The sequence below is a fragment of the Capra hircus genome, chromosome 6, assembly GCF_001704415.2.
Source record: "Capra hircus breed San Clemente chromosome 6, ASM170441v1, whole genome shotgun sequence".
In the NCBI taxonomy this organism is placed as follows: Eukaryota; Metazoa; Chordata; class Mammalia; order Artiodactyla; family Bovidae; genus Capra; species Capra hircus.
The window spans coordinates 26,404,556-26,429,970 of record NC_030813.1 but is presented as its reverse complement, the minus strand read 5'-3'; the positions used below and the strand labels follow the sequence as shown (position 1 = coordinate 26,429,970).

At 42.7% G+C, this 25,415-nt stretch overlaps 1 protein-coding gene across 1 annotated transcript in view; it reads right to left on the bottom strand.

The window, feature by feature from the left end:
• The window catches only part of TSPAN5 (tetraspanin 5), a 183,719-nt gene extending 158,529 nt beyond the window's left edge, over positions 1 to 25,190 (bottom strand). The window contains exon 1 of the mRNA XM_005681395.3: positions 24,686 to 25,190. Within this exon, the coding sequence (XP_005681452.1) occupies positions 24,686 to 24,766 (81 nt within the window). The 5' untranslated portion in view covers positions 24,767 to 25,190. The remainder of the gene's footprint in view (positions 1 to 24,685) is intronic.

The following is a 25,415-nucleotide window of genomic DNA, read 5'->3' as shown; positions in this document are numbered from 1 at the left end:
ACAATAGCAGCAAAAGTAACTGGATTAAGAAACTGAAAAGAACTTGGTTAGCAGACCCTTCATTTTGATAACAAACATACTGGATTCAAGAATTAAAGGTAACTGCAGAGTTATTTCATAAACAGGATTCATTATTTTGAACATGAATGATCAAGCTTATTCATTTATTAACATAAAAGTGAAAAAATGACTTGCTTAGCTTCAAGGGGACAATAAGAGATGTTTGGCATATGCAGGACTTTAGGTCTTCCTGGTGTCAGTGATGACCAGCTGGACAGCAGACTCTCTTCTGAGATTTCTTAGCTCAGTCTTCAAGGTCCTGAGACACCTGAGCAGTCCTTGTTAGTCTGGGGAACCCTCTCCCTCAGCAGAAAGTTCCTGCTCCCCATGAGAAGCCCCCACCATCACCACCAGGTTCCTCTTCAAGGGGTGAAAGGCACAGGTGGTGCTTATCACACTAACAGAAATGTCTGAATCCACTCCACTTAAAAGGATCACCCACTTTATAGGCCACTTATTTAAACCTTTGGATGGCTGCCCAATGCATGCAAGCTGCCACAGTGCACAATCCAGGGAGCAAGCACCACGCACATCCCAGAGGGTTGTGCAGTTCACAATCTGTGCAGCTATGAGTGATGGCAGCCCTCAGGGATAGGCAGTCACTCCCAAGATACTTCCCCATCAAAGTTCACTTCCTCATCCGTGGATTTTTTTTTAACCTAATCTATAAATCCCCCAGATTCTAGCAGTCATCATGGATTTCAACCAGTGACTGAAGGAAGTTAATCATTTTTACATATCATTAAGTGAATGAAAATTATTATTTAGAATTCGGTTTGGACTAGCAGCTGATGAGATTCACACTGGAAACAACAGGAGTGAGAAACATAATAACAACTTATTTCATATATTTGCATCCTCAGAGTCCTCTCTCCATCTAGAATCTTTATGGCAGGCCTCCCTGGACAGCAAGGAGATCAAGCCAGTCAATCATAAAGGAAATCAACTGAGATTATTAATTGGAAGGACTATGCTGAAGCTCCAATACTTTGGCCACCTGATGTGAGGAGCCGACTCACTGAAAAAGACCCTGGTGCTGGGAAAGATTGAGGGCAGGAGGAGAAGGGGTGACAGAGAATGAAATGGCTGGAAGGCATCACCGAATCAATGGACATGAGTTTGAACAAACTCCAGGAGGTGGTAAAGGACAGGGAAGCCTGGTGTGCTGCAGTCCCCGGGGTCGCAAAGAGTCGGACAGGACTTAGCAACTGAACAACAAACACCACACAGACATATTATTCTCTCGATGGATGAAGAAGTAAATATCTACTGCAGATAGCCAGTAAGTAGGCTTTTACAGTTCTATTTGAAAAAACACACCCCCAAGTTATTCTTCTGAACAAATGTTCTTACTTGGCTTTCATAGGTACACCACTGTTAATTAAAAGAAAGAAAGTGAAGTCGCTTAGTCGTGTCCAACTCTTTGTGACCCCATGGACTGTAGCCTACCTGGCTCCTCCATCCATGGGATTTTCCAGGCAACCGTACTGGAGTGGGGTGCCATTTCAAATGCTTCTCTAAATTTCCTATACTGGCTTGGAGGTGACCTCAGTGTCATTTTCCAAGAAGCCAGTTCACTGATTGCTTGAAAATAATTCATTCCACACGTATCAAAAAGCAAACAGAAAGTCTCTTCCCCAGTCCAAGTCAGCAGAGCCAGGCTGCTTCTGAGATGAGGACTTTCTGCTCCTGCTCAGCTCTGTCTTAGGCTTGGCCCAGGCTTTCCCATCTCTCATCTCTCAGGGCCAGATACCTGACAGCCTCTGCAACTTGCCCTGTCTGTGCCCTCTGGGGCTGCCGAGGCTCCCAGCACTCTGGGCCCTCCTCCACTGCCACCAATAATCCTGGATCCTGTTGCCTGGCGCTGTTAACATCAGCCATTCCTGTGTGTCAGCTCTCCGTCTTCTCTAACTCAAGATGCTACACTTCTTGGTAAAAGGTTGCCTTGGTCTCCTTTGGTTCCCTGGAGTCACACTGGCCAGCGGTACAGCTATGAAGCATCTGAGAAGCCCTCATCAGGTCTGAGAAATCGGAGAAGCCCTGAGATTTCTAAACTTGGCTTTCCTAACCACATTCTTAGTAGGTGAGGCCCAGGCGATTATGTCCTAAATAGGACACAGATGAACACATTTAACTGGCGATATATTCAACTTATACACAGCACACCTGTGTCTGGTCCTCATTTGCTTTTACCCTGCTTCCAAGGTAATAAATCAGCCTCAGGACTGTTTCATGGAAGCTGGCAGAAGACATAAAACTCCTGGGTCAGAGACAAAGGACTGTATTATCCACAGCACAGCAGGCAACACGGGCACCATGTTTGCCAGTCCTCCTCACCCAAGGTCCAACAGCAGTGACGCTGAGGCACCCAGAAGGAAGCCACAGAAGTGCTGCTTTATGTCCGAGTCACAGCTGTGGAGCCTCTGCTTTGTAACAAGCAGCAGGTGAGACTTCTCTTTGTCCCAGAGAGACATGATCTCATCTTTCAAAGTTGCTCACCACAAACACAACCCTAAGTAATGGCCCAAGAGCATTTCTAGACCACCCAGCAAGACAGGGAGGACACAAGAGACATGAGGAGGAGCATCTCCAAGCAACCTGTGTGCTCACGTCAATTTGAATGACTGTCCCTATGGGTTTCATGGTCCCAACAACTCCTCCATGGGAGGCCCCCTATACTCTTCATGCCATGGGTTGCAAAAGCAGCTGCATTATGACCTTCGTTGGAAAGGTGCTGTGAAACACCCCATACTTTAATTGTTGAACAGCACAGTCTGAGATCTCTCAAGCATATCCCTCCCTCAATACAGTAACCAAAACCACCTCTGCATCTCCACCCCCTTCCTGTTTCACCTCCCCTACTTTTGGAAACTTACCTATAGCTAGAAATGCACAATAAGTTTAAAAAATACAGTGTATATATACATATATGTGTATATGGGGCTTCCCTGGTGGCTCCAAGGTAAAGTATCCATCTCCCAATGCAGGAGATGCGGGTTTGACTCCTGGGTTGGGGAGACCCCTTGGAGAAAGAAATGGTAACCCACTCCAGTACTCCTGCCTGGGGAATCCCATGGACAGAGGTGCCTGGCGGGCTGCAATCCATGGGGTCACAAAAAGTGGAACACAGCGACTGAACAACAACAACTATATATCAATAGTGAATAGGACAGAAGCTAGTCTCAATCTGGGAAAAATTTTAGTTCCAGAAATCTTCATCCATATAGCTGAAGGAAGAGAAATCACTTATGATAACTTGGGAAACGAAAAACAAGACAAAAGTCCGCTTGACAAATGCTCACACTCTGAAAGGCACTAACTTCAGGGAGGGAAACTGCTTGTTTTTACTATAATGTCAGTGATTTTTCAGACGTATTTTTTACTTCCTATACAGTGGAAAACAATTTAAAATGCCAGATCCCTTAAAGTTCAACAGCTCATAAAACACCATTTGTAACAAAAATGTGTATCTAAATAAAAATTAAATTAGAAAATCTGTAATTATAATCAAAATAAGTTATATATTAATAAATTAAACTTCATACACATGCCTACTTGTGCATAACAAATTTTTTTAGAGGGGCCCAGGTGGATGCTAATCTTTTTCTGAAGCTAAGACAGTAATACATTTGGCCAACAGGTACATGAAAAGATACTCATTATTGCTAATTATTAGAGAATTGCAAATCAAAACTACAATGAGATATCACCTCACACCAGTCAAAATGGCCAACATTAAAAAGTCTACAAACAATAAATTCTGAAGAGGGTACCAAAAAAAAACAAAAACGGAACCCTCTAACTTCTTGTAGGAATGTAAATTGGTGCAGCCACTATGGAGAACAGTATGGAGGTTCCTTAAAAAACTAAAAATAGAGCTATCATATGATCCTATAATCTTACTCCTGGGCATATATCCAAAAAAAACCATAATTCAAAAAGACACATGTACCCTCAATGTTCACTGCAGCACTATTTACAATAGCCAAGACATGGAACCTAAGCGTCTATCAACAGATGAGTGGGTAAAGAAGATGTGGTATTTATATAGAGTGGACAGTCAGCCACCAAAGAGAATTAAATAATGCCATTTGCAGCAACATGCATGGACATAGAGATTATCATACTAAGTGTAGTAAGTCAGACAGAAAAATTTCATATGATATCCACATATAACATGGAATCTAAAAGAAAAGAACTATTTACAAGACAGAAATAGATTCACAGATTGAAAACAAACTTATGGTTACCAAAGGGGATGAGGGGACAGGGAAGGACAAAGTAGGATTTGGGGATTAACGGTTATAGACTACTATGGATCAAACAGATAAACAACAAGGACCTACTGTATAGCACAGAGAATTATATTCAATGTCTTACAATAACCTATAATGGAAAAAATGTGAAAAAGAATACATATATGTATAACTGAATCATTTTTCTGTATACCTGAAACTAACACAACATTGTAAATTAGTTATACATCAATTGAAAAATGGTTATTGAGAAAGAAAATTACTATATATTAACTTATTTCAGTTAACAATTACTGGACACCTGCTATATTTTAGGAATTTTTCCAGACATATTTCTATTATTAGAATTATTATTTTATTGGAACTGTAATGTTCTACATATACTACCATTAAAAAAAAAAAAAACAGGTAAGTCCATGGCCTCAGAATGACCCTCTAAGGCAAGCCATGAGAAATGCTGGTATTTGTGATTAAAGAAATGGAGGGGTGATCGGGTCATGCCAACAATGGATAAGATGAACAGCTGCAGCTAAACATGAGGGAGAGGAATTCAGGGTCCAGCAGGCAAGGGAACCGAGCAGCTAGTTGGCTCGAAACCTAAACTCTCAGACAGATCTGAGAGGAAGGAAAAGAAGGAAAGGAAGTTGCCAAAGGAAGCCTGGAGATACAATCTCTTCCAATAGGTGAAACACCAAAGGAAACAAAGTTCCGCCAGAAAAGTCCTGTCATACAGACAGCACTTCCCTAGCAGAGCAAGCTGAGGCTCCTGGACTCTGACAACACCTTTCCCAGGTGATAATGAATCAAAAGCCTACACCTGTCCCAAGCAGTCACCCGTTGCACACCTGATTCCAAGGTCAGCAGTCACGGAGCACTTGCGCCCTCAGGCTGTGCCTGTGCACCATCTCATTGAATCCTTATAATTATCCCAGGGGTAGGCATTACAGTCAGCCACTTTTGCCCATAAGAAACAGACCAGCATGATGACATAGCTGTTCACAGTCACAAAGCCTGGCAGTGCCAAGGCCAATGTTTGAACCCTTAACCCCTATTTTAAACTTCTCAATGTTCTCTGCATTGTTTGTGGGGCAGAGGGTAGGGGGAGTGGGAAGCTGGGGTGAGGAAGAAACAAAGAGTAAATGTATCATTTTTTAAAAAATCATCTTGTAATTTTATCTGGAGCACATCAGTGCAAAACAAATAACAAATCCCATGGGCATATTCGTTCAGTAATAAAAAACCCAAATAGGACATGTGTGAATTCGTAGGTTTAGTTCATCACCACAGAATCACCCAACACCTAATAGCTTGTTTAAATGAAACATGAACAATATTAGAGATGACAAAGAATTTCAGATAATACCTATGCCATCAAGCTTAATCTATTCAACGTGCAACTTTATGTGCAATTTAATTGGAAGCTTTTGCGTGTCTGCTGACTTAAAAGCCACATATGGAATCCATACGAAGAAGGAGTTTTTGAGTCTGCTCATTCCAAAGCACAACAGTAATGCATAATAAATAACCTGAATACTTACTTAACATAAGCAAGGTTGATGTTAATCAAAGTGACCGCCCCAAACTGTTTAGTAGAACCAAAGGCAGTCAGAGCACTGGGACTCCGGAAACTTGGGCAGTTCAGCCAGCACCCAGCTTCCAGGTCAAATGCCAACTTCATCCTCATTCAAGGAATAGTCGGTACACAGATACCTTCTCCATCGTCCTCAGCACGACATCAAATCCGGCAGGACGCCCGCCACCATCCCCTCCTCGTGCTCTCCCCACACAGCGAGGCCGGAACCGCTAAGACCAAGGAGACGCTCTGTGCGGAGAACACCAGCTGTCCCTGCTTTACAAACTGGGGGCTTTGAGGCAAAGGTTGATGGGAAAAAAGAAAGGATTCCATTAAGGGGGGAAAAAAGGTGGGGAAGGGGGCCAATACCTAGAGGTGGAACCGATTTTTCAGGTCCATTTCAGTATGTAAGTCTTGAGATTCTATAATCAAGAATGCAAAAGACCAATTAAATCGTAGTTCCCGTACCTGAGCACTGGAAATACTTGCCAAAGAACACTCGAATATTTGAACAGCCTCTCCTCTTCAAAATAATTTCAACCTTCCATGGTTTATCAGCAGGCTACCCTTTTTAAAGTATGAGAAAGAGATTTAGTTACCCCCAAAGCATAAAGTCCTATCTTCTCAGTTCTGGGTTACATTCACAGAAAAGGGGGCAGCGGGAGGAGGGGGATTCAATAGAAACAATGCTTGAAATGAAAAAGCTGCATTCTGAAAGGTTCCTAGCAATCATTAATGATTTGTTGGTGCCTCCAGCTAGGCTGTAGTAATTTCATACTTCAAAAGAGTTTATTTTCTAGTCTTCATCCAAGAATCAAAACAGCAAGAACAGTGTTTTTTCCTGCTTAAGTATTAGGTACTAAGATTGATCTCTTGAGTTTTAACTTAAAAAAAAAGTTTCATTTAGTTTGCATCTTTATACTGTTAGTTTTAATTGTTCAGTCTTGTCCAACTCTTTCCGATCCCCACACTGGACTGTATGTAGCCCACCAGACTCCTCTGTCCATGGAATTTTCCAGGCAAGAATACTGGAGTGGGTAGCCATTCCCTTCTCCAGGGGATATTCCCGAGCCCAGGAATCAAACTCACATCTCCTGCATTAGCAGGCAGGTTCTCTACCATCTGAGCCACCAGGGAAGCCCTTGCATCTTTATAGGAAACTATAATAAGAAAATTTTAATCTTTTATCACAAATTAGGGCTTCCCAGGTAGCTCAAACAGTAAAGAATCTGCCTGCAATGCAGGAGACCTGGGTTCAATCCCTGAGTCAGGAAGATCCCCTGGAAAAGGACATGGCAACCCACTCCAGTATTCTTGCCAATTAAATTATTTGGAGGTCATATAGTCATTTAAGTAGTGTCTCTTTCTTTATCCAAAGAAAGCACGTATCTACTTATTTAAAAAAAAAAAAAAAGACAAAGACATAAATCAACATTTACTATGCAAAAATTCCAAGGATACATATCAATTTTAAATGGAATATATGTATTTCACAAAATATAAAAGATATTTCAGTCCTCTTTTTAGTGAAACTAATCCTTTCATTTCTATAAAAGGATGAATAAGACATTATTTTCTAACTTTTACGCAGTTGTTTCAGGCCCTCACTGGAAAGCAAGTGTAAAACTCTCAGAGCATACAGTAAGAATACTAGGGGATTATTAAATCTTACAGACAGGAAAAAAAAATTAAAATGCCACATATAATGATCTTATCAAGTCACCTCTTCACTCAGTTTATTCTTTCAAAAACCAACGGACAAAGCTAAAAAGTACTAAAAAGAAAAAAAAAAAAAACTATTTCCCCAGGATTCTAGTTATGAGATTAGGAAAAAAAAAAAAAAATACTAAGTAGCTTTACTCACATGAGTTGCCATGTGGGCAGTTGCTGTCCATCCTTGAATAAGCAGATACCTTCAACGAACATCCAGTGGGAACAATGCAGTTCCCAGCTACATTTTTCTGCCCAAGTAAAGGTCATGCTGAAAAACATCTAAAGCTAAGAGCTCATGTTTGGAAGGCTTTGTTTTTCAGTTACTGAACACTATAACTCCTTCCTTTGAAACCACAGGGGCTTTCGAATGCCTAAAGCAGATTTATTGATTTTTTGTTGTCGTTGTTGTGTGAAATTGATGTTTATTCACAAGGTATTTGTTCTGTATGTTGAAATACTTATTCTAAATGTTGTCCTGAGGGGGGAAACACTGGTAAAGTCAGAAGAAATGCTTAAAAGCTAGTGATGGAAAAGCACATTTTTACTTCACAAAGTTAAGTAACTGTGGTTTGCTAAATCCGAGTTCTTGTAGATGCCCGCCACTAAAACTCTAAAATGGGCTTTTTGTGTATTTTGGGGGTGTTAGTTCACTGCTCTCAGAGGATTTGACTATGACTCTCTACTTTTAATAAAACTGAACTGAAAGTTATTATTGGGAATGCAGTACAGTTTCTTTTTCTTAAAAAAGTATATTAATGTTGATGTATTAGAAAAGTGTAAGTAAAGTACCTTATTCTAACTGAGCTGAAGCTGAAGCTCCAATACTTCGGCCACCTCATGTGAAAAAAATGACTAATTGGAAAAGACCCTGATGCTGGGAAAGACTGAGGGCAAGAGAAGGGGACGACAGAGGATGGGATGGTTAGATGGCATCACCAACTCAATGGACATGAGTTTGACCAAATTCCAGGAGATGGTGAAGGACAGGGAAGCCTCCTAGCATGCTGTAGTCCACGGGGTCGCAAAAAGTCGGACACAACTTAACGACCAGTTGGACACAACTTAACGACTGAACAACAAAAACAAATTATAAAAAATGCAGCAAATAAATAAATTCATTCCAAATTGAACATAATCAATAGTAAATCGAAGGAAGAGGAGACAGAGGAGTAGAGGAAGAAGCCCACTGAGATAGTTTTCCAACTATTTCAGGTTGACTTTCTGTTCGTCTAAATCAATTTCCCAAAGCATTTTCCCTTTCATACCTAAGATGTAATTATTCACTGGGGCTGGGGTTAGCATCTCTTCAGAAATTGGGAGTACCCCTCTTTTTTCCCAATAGGAAATAGAACCTAGAGTAGGCAAAAATTTGAACACATCCCCCAGTCATTTTCCCTCTAGAGATTCATCCATCTTACTAATAGGTTTCAGCTTATAAATGCATGTCTTCCTGCAAATTACTTAAAAGCAGTGTTCCCCAAAGTGGGATTCCCTGGTGACCTCTGGTGACAGAGGAGACAATTTTAGAATACAGCATTAAACAACCTAGAAGAAGAAAGTCATTTCCTTTTCAACTCTCTCCTAATCCTCTGGTCTAATCAAGGGGAAAGTCTCCATTTGATGCCAGGATGTTGAGCACTTGGTATACTTGTTAACCTCCACTGTCACAAAGGAAAATAAGTCTGCAACTCAGGCCTGCAGCAGGCACCAAGAGCTACCTAGAAGTTAACAAACCATATAGTTGTCATTGTACGCATCTGAATAGTGATATTTTTCAAGTTTCCTGTTTAAATAAATGTATTTAAGGTTTAAAAATGGAGTTGATTTAAAGGAAAAATAGTTTGAAATGGTCTAGATCCTTGCAACTGAAAATGAGATCAGTGAACCAGCAGCATCAGCCTCACCTGGGAGCGTGTTAATGAACCGGATCTTAGGCCCTTCTCAAGCCCACCGAACCAAAAAATGCATTTTAATCAAGATCCCCACGTGACTTAAAAGTTGAGAAACGCTAGGGGTAGCACAAAAGTCAGTCTGAAACCACGCAGGCCATTCATTTGGGATCTGCTGCTTTGGCTCATCAGCCAGCCATCCTTCAGACACTCACTGAAAACCAGCCAGCAGAGGGCAGGGGGACCAGGAGGAAACCCCAGTGCCTTCCCTGGCAAGTCACAAACCATCAATGGATGGTGAAGTCAGTGAGCGAATCTAAAGCAGCACTTTGGGGGTGCTGTGGGTAACCTAAAATGACTTTAAATACGCTCTTATGAATAGACTTGTGGACACAGCAGCAGACAGAGAGGGTGGGATGAATTGGGAGAGTACCTCTGACACATCTACACTATCAGGTGTAAAATAGTTAGCTAGTGGGAAGCTTCTGTAGAAGGCAGGGAGCCCAGCTCAGTGCTCTGTGATGACCTCGAGGGATGGGATGGGGATGGGGTGGAAGGAGGCTCAAGAGGGAGGGGATGTATGTATACATACAGCTGAGTCACATAGCTGTAAGCAGAAACCAATACAACACTGTAAAGCAATTACCCTCCAATTTAAAAAACAGTTTAAGTGCTCCTATAATATCCGATTGTGCCACTTAGATCATCTTTTTTACTAATGAATAATATAATGAAATTTCTACCTAACCCTCCCGTCATCCCTCCTCTCTTCCTTCAATGGCTGGGGCTTTCTGAACAACTTCAGCATGGGAATGAGGGACCAGGCTCCTTGTATCTACTGAAGTAGCATCCCCTGGCCCTTTCTCCTAGAGTTAAGCCCAATTAGAGAGAGAATTATGCTTGGAAATAGGGCAGCCTAGGTCTTCTGCATCAGGTGACACTGCTGCTGCTAAGTCGCTTCAGGCGTGTCCGACTCTGTGCGACCCCACAGATGGCAGCCCACCAGGCTCCCCCGTCCCTGGGATTCTCCAGGCAAGAACACTGGAGTGGGTTGCCATTTCCTTCTCCAATGCATGGAAGTGAAAAGTGAAAGTGAAGTCACCGAGTCATGTCCGACTCTTCGAGACCCCATGGACTGCAGCCCACCAGGCTCCTCCATCCATGGGATTTTCCAGGCAAGAGTACTGGAGTGGGGTGCCATCACCTTCTCCGTCAGGTGTCACTACTGGAAGAAAAGTGCAACACTCTATGGGCACCTCAGTGACACTTCAAAGGAGAAGTGAGGCGGTCACTCATTCACCAAGGGGCGGCCTATTTAGTCAATGATCCAGGGAAGGGAAGTGAAGTTGTTCAGTTGTGTCTGACTCTTTGCGACCCTGTGGACTGTAGCCCACCAGGCTCCTCCGTCCACGGGATTCTCCAGGCAAGAATACTGGGAGTTCTGACCAAAATCCTACTTCTTCATCAGCAGGAAAGACATCCAGGGAAAAGTCTGAATTACCTGTATCACCAACTCAGTGTTCACCTTCACAACCTGAAAAGAATGTGTTGGAAATACAGAGTAAAACAATGACTAAAATATACAGGACTTATGATACTGCAAAAGCTAAATACATATGTTTACAGCCATCTAGGTATTCTCAAAATATCCAGATTTAACAGATTTTAATAAAATGTTTCTATTTCTCCCAGGTGCTAGGCCTAACACCAAGATCCAACAACAGAAACTCAACTTCTCAGTACAAAACACCAACATGAGACCGTCTGGTTTTGCTGAGAAAATGAAGAGTGAATCCCATTGGGTAAAGAAAGATGGGAACATTAACAATAAACAATCAACAGGAATTCATGGTCTGGTATCCATGATAAGACTTACATGCCATTCACTACAATGAAAAGAACACTGTGAACATTTGTTAGATCCTTTTTCCCTGTAGTTATTTTGGGAATGTACTTATGTAGGCAGAACATTATAAAGAACAAAAAAATATATGTTACAGTGTAAGATTACTGTAACGGTTCTGAAAGAAGTCAAGAGAAAAAAACCCACCAAAATGAAACTATAGGCATAGAGGAAAATAAGAGTAATAATTGCTAATACCTATCGATCATTCCAAGCAGTTTATGTGTACTAACTCCTCTAAATCCTCACAACTATGAGATAGATGCTGGGTCTTAATATTACTACTAAAAATGCCATTTTGCAGACAAGGAGACATAACCGTAAGGTGAGTAAGTAGCCTAAGATCACAAGTCTGGGGATAAAACTGGGTAAAAATTCAGACACATTCAGAATCCAAACTCCTTACTACCAGACTTCTGCCTACCACCAGACCACGAGAATGCCCAACTCAGGGTGAACATTTTATTACTCTCTAATACTAATAGCATGACTACAAAGAATTCTTCTAAAAGGTCAATGACTGTGGAATTTTCACAAGTTAAGGGGCTGGGCTATATTGATAGGACTGTACCTTAAAACAGGAAAACTGAGTTTTGACATTAAATGCTTCAGAAGTGATTAGAACTACTCACTTGGCAGAATTAAGTTTTAAGGCTGCTTCAGGGAAATATTAACAGTTGGGGGAAATTTTTGTTGGAAGCAAAACATTATACTTTGAGAAATGCTTAAGTCAAGTATTCCTCTTTTATTAGGATGACTTAATTAAGTACAAAGCATTAAAATAGCTGGCCTGAATATTTATTAGAGCACCAGCTGTTCCCTCCAGATTTTTAGAAATTCAAGATGAAGTGCCAAGTATAATTTAGAAAAAAAAAATCAACAAGTAGAAAGAGCCCTATGTCTTGCAATACTTACCCAAATATAAATAGTAGTTGGAAGAGCTATAGAATATTACTATGCCTTTTCAATGAGAAGAGCCAAAATGTTTGGCCAACCACTTCCTAATGCTATTTTGTTACTGAGGTTGGTGATCACATTACTTAAATATTATACCTTATATTTCATAATTAATGATTCTTTATGTACAGATAATAACATAGTGCTAACCACAGAATGTGTATACCATTCTGGGTGTGTTTATGAGTGCTGATAACTATGCTCCAGTTAAACATCTCAGAGAAATCATTCAGATTTTAATTCAAAATTTTATTGCTATCAGAGACACATGGACTTAGGGAAAGAACTTATGGTTGCCGGGGCTGGGGGCAGGGGGAGAATGAGAGGAAGGGATAGTTAGGGAGTTGGGGATGGGCATGTACACCCAGCTATGTTTAAAATGGATAACCAACAAGGACCTACTGTATAGCATATGGGACTCTGCTCAATGTTTACAGCAGCCTGGATGGGAGGGGAGGTCAGGAGAGAATGGATACGTGTATATTATGGCTCAGTCCCTTCTTTGTTCCCCCGAAACTATCACAACATTGTTAACTGGCTATACCCCAATATAAAATAAAAGTGTTTTTTTTTTTATTTTATTTCTCTCAAAAGATTTCCACTTTAGGTGCCCAGCCATATTGAACACCTAATTCTTTGTTTCTTTCTTTCTTTCTTTCTTTCAAAAGGGAGTAGATAAAAAGGAGTAAGTCAGAAAAAAATGAAAAAACGTGTTATGCACACTGAAACTTTTCTTTCTAAGGAAAACTGGAAGATGTCTCCTGTTTGCTTTTCTGCCAGCTCTTCATGACAGTGCTGCAAACTTAGATATGAGAGAAGAAACGTCCCTGCTTGGCATGTTGGCAGAGGGAAGTCAACAAAACCGCCAGAGAGGTGCAGAGAGCAGCTCCCCTTCTCCCCACCCTCAGTCCACTCAGGGCAGGGGGCACAGGAAGAAGCTTCTGGAAACAGACTGAAAGGAACCCGAGCACCTTGGACAGGGAGGCAGGTGTGTGGAGAGGAGCAGAGTCTGCTGTCCTGCGTCCGTGGTTAGACCCAGTTCACTACACCGAAGTGTGCAGGGCCACAAGGGCAAAAGAACGAAACGTCTGCTTCTTCACTGTTCCTGCCTCATGAATAACTAGCTTCTACCCCTATACGATGCCAATTTTTAGCATACTAATTGCAGCACAAGAGGTTCTCTCTAGCGGAGATTTTCTCCTTCTGTTTTTAGGGTTTTCAGGTTTAAAAATAAACTGGCATTTTTGGATTAATAAAAAATTCCATGAGGGATAAAACAGGCCACATAATTTTTTTTTTTTTGTCATAAGCGAAGAACACTAGCTGTGTGTGCTGGTGAAGCCAGTCACCCTCTGGTCAGAGCCCTATACCACCCACTCCCAGCTCCCCCAGCGACCCTCCAGAGAGTAATAGCAAGAGATGACATATCTTGCCAAGAAAAACAAGCTAGAGCTTCTCCACTTCAGCTGGACATCAAAATCACCTGCAGGGATTTTTAAAAATCCCCACTAATACCAGGGCCCCATCCTGGACCTACGGAATCAGATTCCCAGGTGGGAAGACTGAAAGTTCCTAACAATTCACTGATTACGCTGCCGTTGTCTATAAAGGGGTGAAATATCAACCAACCTTATAGAAAGTGAAAAGTGAAAATGTGAGTCACTCAGTTGTGTTCCACTATGAGAGCCCGAGAATTGTAGCCCACCAGGTTCCTCTGTCCAAGGGATTCTTCGAGCAAGAATACTGGAGTGGGCAGCCATTCCCTTCCCTATGTGATCTTCCTGACCCAGGGATCAAACCTGGGTTTCTTACATTGCAGGCAGATTCTTTACCGTCTGAGACATCAGGGAAGCCCCTAGCCAGGGAGAGGGACTTCCAATGCATGAAGAAAATCCAAAAGAGAAAAACCTGTATGAGGAATAACTTTTTCTAAACATGCCTTGACCTTCAAGATTGAAATTTATCTGAAGGCTAGGATGGTGGTTTTCAATTGTGTGTTTAAGCAGTAGACCCCCTTTTTCAAGCAAAACCCTTCATGGTATACCAAAATACCAAACCTACTATCTGAGCTGCTCCAGGAGCAACAAAGGGCAGAAACCCTCCCACTCAGGCCCCATACACCTTAAGGAAGCCTACAGCTGCTGGAAGGAAGTGAAAACCACTGGGCCAGAATAAGACATTTAAATAGGATACATATATAGTACTAAATCTAAATGCAAATAATTAACTGGAGGGTTAGGGCTTTTGATTAGCACTTAGCCTAGGGAGCTGGGTTTAAAAGAAGTTCACTTGAAAAAGAGATGAAGGTTTCATTCCACTAGAAATTCAACTTGAGCCAACAATGTTCTCTGGCTGCCAGAAAAAGCATGTGCAGTTTAGCCTGCGTTAATAACTACTGTTTGTACCAAGAGAATGACCTTTTAGAAAGCACTTTCACATGTACGGAGAAGGAAATGGCATCCCACTGCAGTATTCTTGCCTAGAGAATCCCATGGACAGAGGAGCCTGGCGGGCTACCGTGTATGGGGTTGCAAAGAGTTGGACACAACTGAGCAACTAACACTTTCATGTGTATGATCTCATTTAATACTGGATAACAACTCTGTAAGCTATTGGAATTATTTTCACTGTATTTTAGATGAGCAATGCAGAAGGCCAGGGTTTGATCCCTGGGTCAGGAAGATCCTCTGGAGAAGGAAATGGCAACCCACTCCAGTATTCTTGCCTGGGGAATCCCATGGACAGTGGAGCCTGGTGGGCTACAGTCCCTGGGGTCACAAAAGTCAGACACGACTGAGCAACTGACACTTTACTTACTTTAGATGAGCAACTGAGGCAATAACGTGTAAAAGTAGCTTATTCAAAGATGAATCCAGGCTCTACCTCCTAACCTAGAACTTAAGGGGGACTTCAAGAATAACAACCCACCATTCTCTGAATGGTAGGAACAGTGCATGAAAAAAATATGTTCCATTCTGGTTGCTACATTAATAGGACCACAGGCAGAGTACAATAATCTGGGCAGATATGAAGAAGACATGAAAAACCTAAGCGCCTCTAAAGATGGAAAGCAAAGGGTCTAGGAATTTTAAAATAATGAAGGTCTATGCAGAGGCAGAGAAGTCTTATATCACACAAGAGTAACCCAGGCCCTTCCCCTTCTCCTTCCTGAAAAATTCAGTCTTAAAGCCATGAGAAGGGACAAAGGAAGATAGACCTTTGTGCAGGAATGAGTATGCAGATGTGAAAGACGAGAGCCAGGTATCAGAGAAAGGTGCTCACAGTGGGATGCAGGTGGAGCACGAACAGGTAAGGAGAGTAACCAGGTAAGGGTCATCGGCAGCAGTGGAAGACTGACTACATAAGGGGAGATTTAATCAAATGAGTAAATTGTTAAGAAAAATGGGAGCCAGGATTCTCACTGTCAAAGAGGTAGTTATAAATGTGGAAAAGAAGAAAACTAAAGTAAGCCCTGTGGTGTCAGATAGGGATTTGAGATACTAGCATGAATGCATGGTTTTGAAAATATATAGCTAGATACAGAAACACAGATGTAAACGTGAGTTATGTGTGCATATGTATATATACACATATTCCACAGTCCTGTCCATTAAAAGGGCCCAGAGGTGGTGACAGCCTCCAAGCAATGAGTATACTTAGCAACTAGATATTGGTTTCTACAGATCATTCTCTATGCAAAGGAACTAGGGCTCCTTGGAGAAATGACGGATATAAAACATGACACTAGTAAATTACAAAATGAGCTTGGAATATCTTTTTCTGAAAGAAAGCAAAGATGTGTTCAAAGAATGATGGGAGTCAAAGGGCATAAAGTCACTGCCACTGACTGTCAAACCTGGGACCAATGGGAACATTAAAGTAAGTAATGAGAGTAAGAGTTCAATTAAAACATACTGGAGAAAGAGAGACCAGAAGTTCCCACTGATATTAATTAATTAACTGAAATTTTGATGAGGAATGGGCTATTTACATAATTTCACAATAACTTGCCACAAGATATATACATAAATTACAAAAGGGAAAAAAATTCACTTTATGATGGAGAAACGGCAGGCAGCACTTCAGTCAAGTGATCACCATCAGTAATGGAACAAACACAAACAGAAATCAGTGCCGCCTGATGGATGCAATAAGAAGAACTCGGTACCACCTCTGTAATTATCCTGCCAGAGATGGACAGCCTGAATCTAAGAATGAGAAAATGGCGGGCCAACCCCAATTAAGGGACATTGTACAAAACAGCTAGTTTAAAATCTTCAAAAGTGTCAAAAATCTGACCAGTGAAAGACTGAAAAAGACTAAAAGACCCAACTAAATACAATGTGTCTTCTGAACTGAATTCTTCTGCTTTAGAAGACAAGATTGGAATAACTGAGAAACTTGAATGAGGTCTAAGATTTAGATGCTGGTAATGTATCAGATGGTGACTGTAGCCATGAATTAAAAGACGCTTACTCCTTGGAAGAAAAGTTATGACAAACCTAGACAGCATATTCAAAAGCAGAGACATTACTTTGCCAACAAAGGTCCATCTAGTCAAGGCTATGATTGTTCCAGTGGTCATGTATGGATGTGAGAGTTGGACTGTGAAGAAAGCTGAGCACCGAAGAATTGATGCTTTTGAACTGTGGTGTTGGAGAAGACTCTTGAGAGTCCCTTGGACTGCAAGAAGATCCAACCAGTCCATTCTGAAGGAGATCAGCCCTGGGATTCCTTTGGAAGGAATGATGCTAAAGCTGAAACTCCAGTACTTTGGCCACCTCATGCAAAGAGTTGACTCATTGGAAAAGATTCTGATGCTGGGATTGGGGGCAGGAGGAGAAGGGGACGACAGAGGATAAGATGGCTGGATGGCATCACTGACTCTATGGACATGAGTCTGAGTGAACTCCGGGAGTGGGTGATGGACAGGGAGGCCTGGTGTGCTGTGATTCATGGGGTCGCAGAGTCGGACACGACTGATGACTACACTGTGATTGTCTTGGAGAACATCCTAGTTTCAAGAAATATACACTGAAGTATTGGTATGTGATAGCCATTTGCCGGCAACTTTTTCTCAAATGATTCGGGATAAAAACAGATAGTACCACTAGCAATTTCTCTGCAGGTGTGAGACTGTTCCAAAATAAAAATAAAAATTCAACAACAGTAAATTAGGAAAATGGACACTCCAGGGGGAATGATTCCATCTAGTTTGCAGGAAAGATGAAACTCTCAAGTGATTAAAGTGGTCCCAAAGAAATCCATCCTAAGAAGGGTTGGCCAGATGTTACAGGGAAAATGCCTCCCTGAATAGTCAGTAGAGAGGAAGTCTATGTACTCTCCAATGATTTTGTAATTCATTCACTCAACAAACATTTATTAAATACCTACTGTGTTTCAGACAATATGCCAGACACTGCACTTACAAAAATAACTGAGAGTCCCTGCAACTGAAGCCTTTATAGTCTAATGAAGGATGATGATTCGGAAGTCTGAAGGTAGCGTTTAAAGACAGTCATCAGCGTTACATATGGAAAGAAGCAAGTGACTCAGGAACACTGTCTCTAATATTCCACTTTTCATTTATGAACGTCAATAGACTACACAATAGTTTATTATTCTATCATACTCTTTAACAACATTTTCATCCTAACTTTTCTGCACTTGTGGGTGGTGTTAATTGAGGCATATGCAAAAACCTTATCACTTTTCAATTATGAACAGATGTAAATGACTTACTTGATGTTTTATTTTAGAGTAACAAGCATCTTCTAAACTACGTTTAAAGTAAGAAGCTAGGGCTATAGATATTGCTAGAGACTTAACACTTTAAAAGTGGACCCTGGTTTGTTCATCACCTCAAAAGTCACTCCACGTCTCTGTTCTTCAATTTCTACATCTGTCACAAACATGTCATGATGTGCTTGTACGATGCTTTGAAATGTTTAGAAGCAAGACACCGTAATTATAAAGTTCTGTTAAAATACAGGTTGCTTTCACCTTTGGCCAGCGACTAACTACTACTGTGGACGTATTAAGACAGAGTGATCCTTCTAAATGAGCTCACCTTGGCAATTTTATGTTGGGTGAGACATTAGTTGGTTTTCCAACTCTTCCCCTTGGCTTCATTTCAATCTTCCAGGCATATCATCATGCGAGAATGCTTTGGTGCCTTCTCACTGACCCAAGAGTGAGAGGCCAGACCAAGCAAGTCAGCAGTCAATTACTTTCCCCACTGAAGTCTACACACCCTTCTTACACTTTTCCCATTTGACACTTTCATAACCATATTTAGCTTTCTTCCTACCATCTCCCTGTAATTCAAAAGGCAATTTAGGCTCCCATATGGTTGCCATCGAAGCTAACAGATGTCTAGCAAATTAAAACAAAAATTATGACTTATAAACTGCTGATGTATCATCATTCCAGAACATCTTACAATTTACAGTGAATCATAAGATAAGGCTTCCAACTTGATGCCCCCCACAAGGTTCTCTAAATCTCTCTTCTCTCAGAATTGGAGCCCTGTGGAAACAAATTAGATGCAACATTCTGCCATCAAACCTGGGTAAACCTACCCTTAAAGACACAATGTAATATTTGCAAGCACATCAAGGAGAAATTTGGCCTCAAGGATCCAAGGCTTTCTAATCTTTGTACAGCAAAGAGAAGATAAATGACTTGGCTCTCCTAAGTCATTTAAGGCTTCCACTGATCCACAGTGCTCTTTTCAAATAAGTGATGAATAAATCTGTTGAATCTATTCACCTCATCTCCTTGGTAGATATCAAGAGGAGCACCACTACCTGATAGTAATGACAAACTTCCAGGCTAAGGTATTCTAGAAGTTCTATAGCCAGGATGGAAATAGTATGAAATCTGGAGACAAGGACACAGACCATATCCACCATTTGTTAAATATTGAGACAATGTGCTTGGTAATATCTTATCCGACTGCATCCTCAAACCTACAATTCTACTGGATAATGTTGTGCTTAGTCGCTCAGTCGTGATCAGTTCTTTGCGACCCCATGGACTAGAGTCTGCCAGGCTCCTCTGTCCATGGGGATTCTCCTGGCAAGAATACTGGAGTGGGTTGCCATGCCCTCCAACAAGGATCTTCCCAACCCAGGGATCGAACTCAGGTCTCCTGCATCGTAGGCAGATTCTTTACCATCTGAGCCACCAGTGAAGCCCACTGGGTAATGCTACCTTTCCTTTATAAACAAAAATGGCTCAGTGGTAAAGAATTCGCCTGCTAATGAGGGACATGCAAGTTCGATCCCTGGATCAGGAAGACTCCCTAGAGAAGGAAATGGCAAGTCCAGTTCAGTTCAGTCACTCAGTCGTGTCCGACTCTTTGGACCCCATGAATCGCAGCACGCCAGGCTTCCCTGTCCATCACCAGTTCAAGGAGTAGTCTACTGGCTGGAAGCTGCTTCTTCCAGTCTTAGAGAAAGGAAAAAAACACATTGAGGTACTCCAGCCAACAACACTGTCTGAGCTCTCAGCTGGCACCAACTGCCAGTCACGTGGGGGCGTCATCTTGGGTATCCCACCCCAATGAGCCTTCAGTTAACTCCAGCCAGCTCCATCTCACTGCAACTGAAACAGACAGTTCCAAGTGCAAACTGCCCAGCAGGGCCTGGTCAAATCCCAGAATTGTCAGATATAACCAAGTTTCATCTGAAGCCACCAAGTTTTGAGGTTGTTTGTTATATAGCAATAGATAACCAGAATACTGATATCAATTTACTTGCCTAGTAACAGTTTTTAAGTATTAGAGTCAGATCCTAAAAAGGTCCAGAACAAAATGTCTATTAATGCTGGGTGATGGGGTGTGGAGGTTCATTACCCTAAAGAAGCTCTCTCTTCCCTCCCCTACCGCAGAGCAGTCTCAGGTTTTCCAAGAAATGTCCTAGTATGGTGACACCCTCCACAACGTCAATTCCCTTCTGGCTTGAGTTCTTCCAATATAAAATAGGGTGAATAAGAGTCCCCCACCACCACCTTGTGCTAACTAATGCGAAAGGAATCTACAAGATGTTGACTTTGTTACTCAGAATACCATTGCAAGTATTATATAAAAGGATCCAGATTTTACACATGAAACTCTAACTCCAATAGTAAAAAATATATTTAATGACTCATAAGACTACATTTGAGATTCACAATGGGGACACAAAAGTATGCATATTACACCAATAAGTGAATAAGCTAAGAAGTAATTAGGGAAAGATTTTTTCAAATGAAAGAATCCTTGAGGGAAAAATTAATTAATTAATAAAAGTTACTTTCAGGCAAATCTCAGTGAGAGAAAAAGTCTATGTTTCCCAATATATGCTATTTTCATTATATTTTAGTGCCCATCTCTTATATTTTTCTTCCCCAGCATATTGGAGCTCAAAAGACCCATTCTTTTTTTTTTCAAAACTAGAAAGAAACTTACAACTTGACTAACTCTTCATTTTTTGTTTTTTTTTTAATTGGAGAATAGTTGCTTTACAATCAGCCATATCTATACATATATTCCCCCCCGCCTTTGTTTTTTCTTTTTTTTCTTCCCATTCAGGTCACCACAGAGCAATGAGTAGAGCTCCCTGTGCTATATAGTAGGTTCTCATTGGTTATTATTTTATACATAGTAGCGCATATGTCAATCCCAATCTCCCAATCTATCCCTCCTTGGCATCCATATGTTTTCTCTCTACATCTGTGTCTCTACTTCTGCTTTGCAAATAAGCTCATCTATACCGTCTTTCTCAGAGAAGGCAATGGCGACCCACTCCAGTACTCTTGCCTGGCAAATCCCATGGGTGGAGGAGCCTGGTAGGCTGCAGTCCATGGGGTCGCTAGGAGTCAGACAGGACTGAGCGATTTCACTTTCACTTTTCACTTTCATGCATTGGAGAAGGAAATGGCAACCCACTCCAGAGTTCTTGCCTGGAGAATCCCAGGGACAGGGGAGCCTGGTGGGCTGCCATCTATGGGGTCGCACGGAGTCGAACACAACTGAAGCGACTTAGCAGCAGCAGTAGCAGCATACCATCTTTCTAGATTCCACATATATGCATTAAGATACAATATCTGCTTTTGTCTTTCTGAATTATTCACTCTCTCTGACAGTCTCTATGTTGACCCACATCTCTGCAAATGGGACAATTTCATTTTTTTTTATAGCTGGGTCATAATATTCCATTGCATACGTGCACCACATCTTCTTAGCCATTCCTCTGTTGATGGACATTTAAGTTGCTTCCAAGGATATACTGCTGTAAGAAACATGGAGTGTATCTATCTTTTCAAACTATGGTTTTCTCAAGGTATATGCCCAGGAGTGGGATTGCTGGGTCATACGGTGGTTCTAGTTTTAGTTTGTTAAGGAACCTCCATACTGTTCTCCATAGTGGCTGTGAATATACGGAATGCTTCGTGGATTTGCATGTCATCCTTGTGCAGGAGCCATTGTCTGTAACCTTCTCTGTACTGTTCCAATTTTATTATATGCGCTGTCAGAGTGAGAACTAACTCTTCATTTTAACAGTTGAGAAACTGAGGCCGGGGCAGTTAACTGAGTAGTGAAAAGTCAAACTGCTCATTACTAAGAGAACCAAACCCTTAGCACTAGGGCTACCAAATTCTCAGTTTTTATTTTACCAGAACTTTATTTCAAAATGTCTACAATGTTTGAAAAAATTTTTTTTCTAGAGTTTCGGTGTGGAAAGATTAGGAAACCACGTTCTCTGTAATCAATGTCTTCTTCATAACTGTGTTAAGAGCAGCCCCAGTCTGCTGAATCCAGCAGTCACAGTTAGGACGGCAACTGTAGAGAGCAGAGATGTGTAACTTTACAGAATCAGGCCACCAATCCCAGCTCTTCAGTCACTAACATCTTAGTCTAAATTACTGTCATCAAATATCATGGCTACCTTCCTGCTGATCATCACTCTATAGAGACTGGGGCACTGCAAACTCAGAGATTCCATAATTCCCAAATAATTCCCAAACTTATGAGGTAACCTTGAAGCAGACAGCAGGATAGCAAAAGTATGAGGGGGCAGATGAGTGGAAGACTTTAGGTACAGTAAGGAGAGACAAGGTATGTATACAGACAGCAGAGTCAGAGAAGGGTCTTTATATCAAAGGCATCTACGTAACTATTCTGCCTGGGACAGATGGTTTAGTTCCACAGCGCTATGTCTCTTTTCAGGCTTCCCATAAAACTCCTCCCAAGAGATGAAGACCTTCAAAATCAGACAAAATGTTACTTTCTTTTGAAACTCTCCATGCAAGCACGCTGCAATTCTTTGCAGCTCTCTACAATTCCAGAGGTTTTGCTACAACCTAAGCCATAGAAAACACTAAATGTGCCTCTGTACACACTACAAAATTGCACCAAACTGTCAGGAAAACAGGCCCAAATCCCTTTATTTCTTTTCCACCTCCTGCTATGAAACTGCAGAGAAAGCCCCTGGGTGCTTTTTGTTGCCTGGTAGCTGAAATGTTCAGCTTTTGGAAGTAAAATCAAGAGGCTTGAACTCACCACCCCAAGAAGATCCAGTTCCAATTCGGTAGTCCCTGACTCTCAAAGTCATGAAAGTTTCAAGTTCAGATAAAATCAAAACGCCTCACCCAGGAATTTGACTTTTAAATATGTCCAACAAGGGTTGAAAAAAAGGAAGCAAGGAAAGAAAATAATGTCTTCTTCCCACATTTGTAGCAGTGTTTGACTGTGCTGGGGGCGGGAGGGGGGTGACTGCTAACAGGAATCACATTCAATCTCTGTCAAAAAGTGGCTTGCGAATGACTGGATCTGATATTCATTCATGTGTCGCCACCCCATTTTCAGTCCTGAGGCCAGATGACATGCTGACACAGAGAGTGGTCTCCAATCACTCTCATTCCCTTTTGCAAAACATGCAAGAGCAATGCAAGACACTCCTAGAGAAAACAGAGAATAAAAATAAAATAGCCTAGTAAATGTGTGGTAGGAAGAAAACAATATAAAGAGCTGTATTGACAAATCTTCTCATCAATGTATATGTTCAAACAAATGGCCAAAACTAAAGGAGAATCAAAATAAATACACCCCATGTTGAGACTGCTGTGGATTATCATTGATCCCACCACCACCACTGGATTATTGTTGACCTCACACTGAATCCACACTAAACAGCAACTTGAAGAACAGCCCCCACTACCCCAACCAGCCACCATCTTTACTTTCCATGGGGGGAATAGTGGGGGCCAAGGGAGTGCCCAGTAAGGAAGAGGATGGAAAGGGATGGGAAGAAGAAAAAGCACACGGTCTTTGAAGCAACGTTTCCCCTTGTCCTAGTGAACTCTTTGTCTGGGTGCTGAACATGTTTGTGAGATCAAAGAAGAGAATCCAAACAAAACAAAAGAGTAGGCATCCCAGCCTAATTACAGTAGGTGCCCAGCGTATTGTGGTGCCAGCAGAGCATGGATGAACCTTTCATTCAAGCATTTGCTCTGCCGGTACCCCCACAAAACAAGTCTCGTACGCCTTCTCCTCTGCATTTCTCCAAGGTTTCCCCCAAAACGGCCCGCTCTATGTGTCACTCCTCGGAAAAGCAGGTCGTGAGGTGCGAACACACTGAAACATATGTTGACGGTGACTTGTTATTATCCTGACAATAATACAGACAGAGCAATAAACACCTCCACCCCGCACACCCACTGGTCAGTCCATTATGCAAAAGGAGCGCTTTCCCGAAGAAGACGAAGAGAAGAGCGTGCAGGAAGCGTTATTTACGTGCACATTACAGAACCATATACCGCCGCATCTGCATCCTACACAAAGCCCGAGATGGTGCAAGAAGATACACGCTGAGCATGGCACAGACTGGCCGCGGCAACACGGAGCCAAGCCCTCGTCCAATCAGATCCCCGTTAGAGGTGGACCTCAGGGTCGACTCTGTCCGATTAGCCTTCCCTATTATGACACCACGCTCTGCCCAACATCCATACTCCACCGGGAGCAAATCTCATTCGAGTGGTTGCTCATTTCTCCAACTGCCGAACCCTTTCTTTCATCTGCATCTACGTTATTCGTCCCTTAAAAAGCAATCTCAAGGCCTGGGTGCCCCCTTTCCGGCTCCGTTTTTCTTTTTACCTTTTCGCGTTCCTAGAAAGGATTAAATGTTTATTTCTCCAACGCGCAGGCTGAAAGGGCGGAAGGCAAACGCCTCTGCGAGCTCCGACAAGCGCCCGAGGGGCTGCGAAAAGTAAAGGCTGAGAGCAACGTGCGCGAAATCGTCGCGAATCGATCAGCCACAATAGTTGAAATCCCAGAAGCGCTCCAACTTACCCAAAATATGACATTGAAGCCAAATATGAAATACTTGATGCAACAACTGACTTCAGGGCCCTTGTAATGCTTCCCGGACATCCTCTGGGTTCATGAAGACACTTGCCCCGGCAGCCCGAGTTTGGAGCCCCCGGAGCACCGTTGCTCGGAGCAGCCGGCGGGAAGCAGGGGATCCGGGACGGCGCTCGGGGCCGCGGCGCGGCGGCCAACCCGGGCTGAGCAGCGCAGGGACCGAGCAGCGGAGAGTGGCTCCCGCACCTCCAGCCCTTGGCGCGCGCCGAGGCCGCCGGAGCCGGGGTGGCCGCGGGCGGGCAGGGAAGCACGCTGCAAGCCCCGAGCTTCGCTGAGGCTGGCCCCCAGCACAAGGCGAGCTCCCAAGCCCGTCCGCTGGACGTTGGTCAGCCTCCGGGTTTCGGGCAAACGCGACCGCCGCAGATGCTGGTGGAGACGCTACTCGCCCGCCTGCCCGCTCGCGCGCTCCCTCCCACCCCTCGCTCCGCCCGCCGATCGCTCCGCCCGCTCGACCGGCTGCTCCTCCGCCCGCACCGCCCTCAGCTCCGCCCGCCTCCCGCCGCCCGAGCCTCCGTGAGGTGCGCGCGCGCGCGGGCTCGGGCGCTCCCGGGCGGCGGGAGGCACAACGCAGCCGCGCCGCCCCCTCCTTCCAGAGCTCTCCGCTCCTCCCGCTCGCTTCATCCCCGCCCCTTCTCAGGCCAGCCCGGAGCGCCGCGGA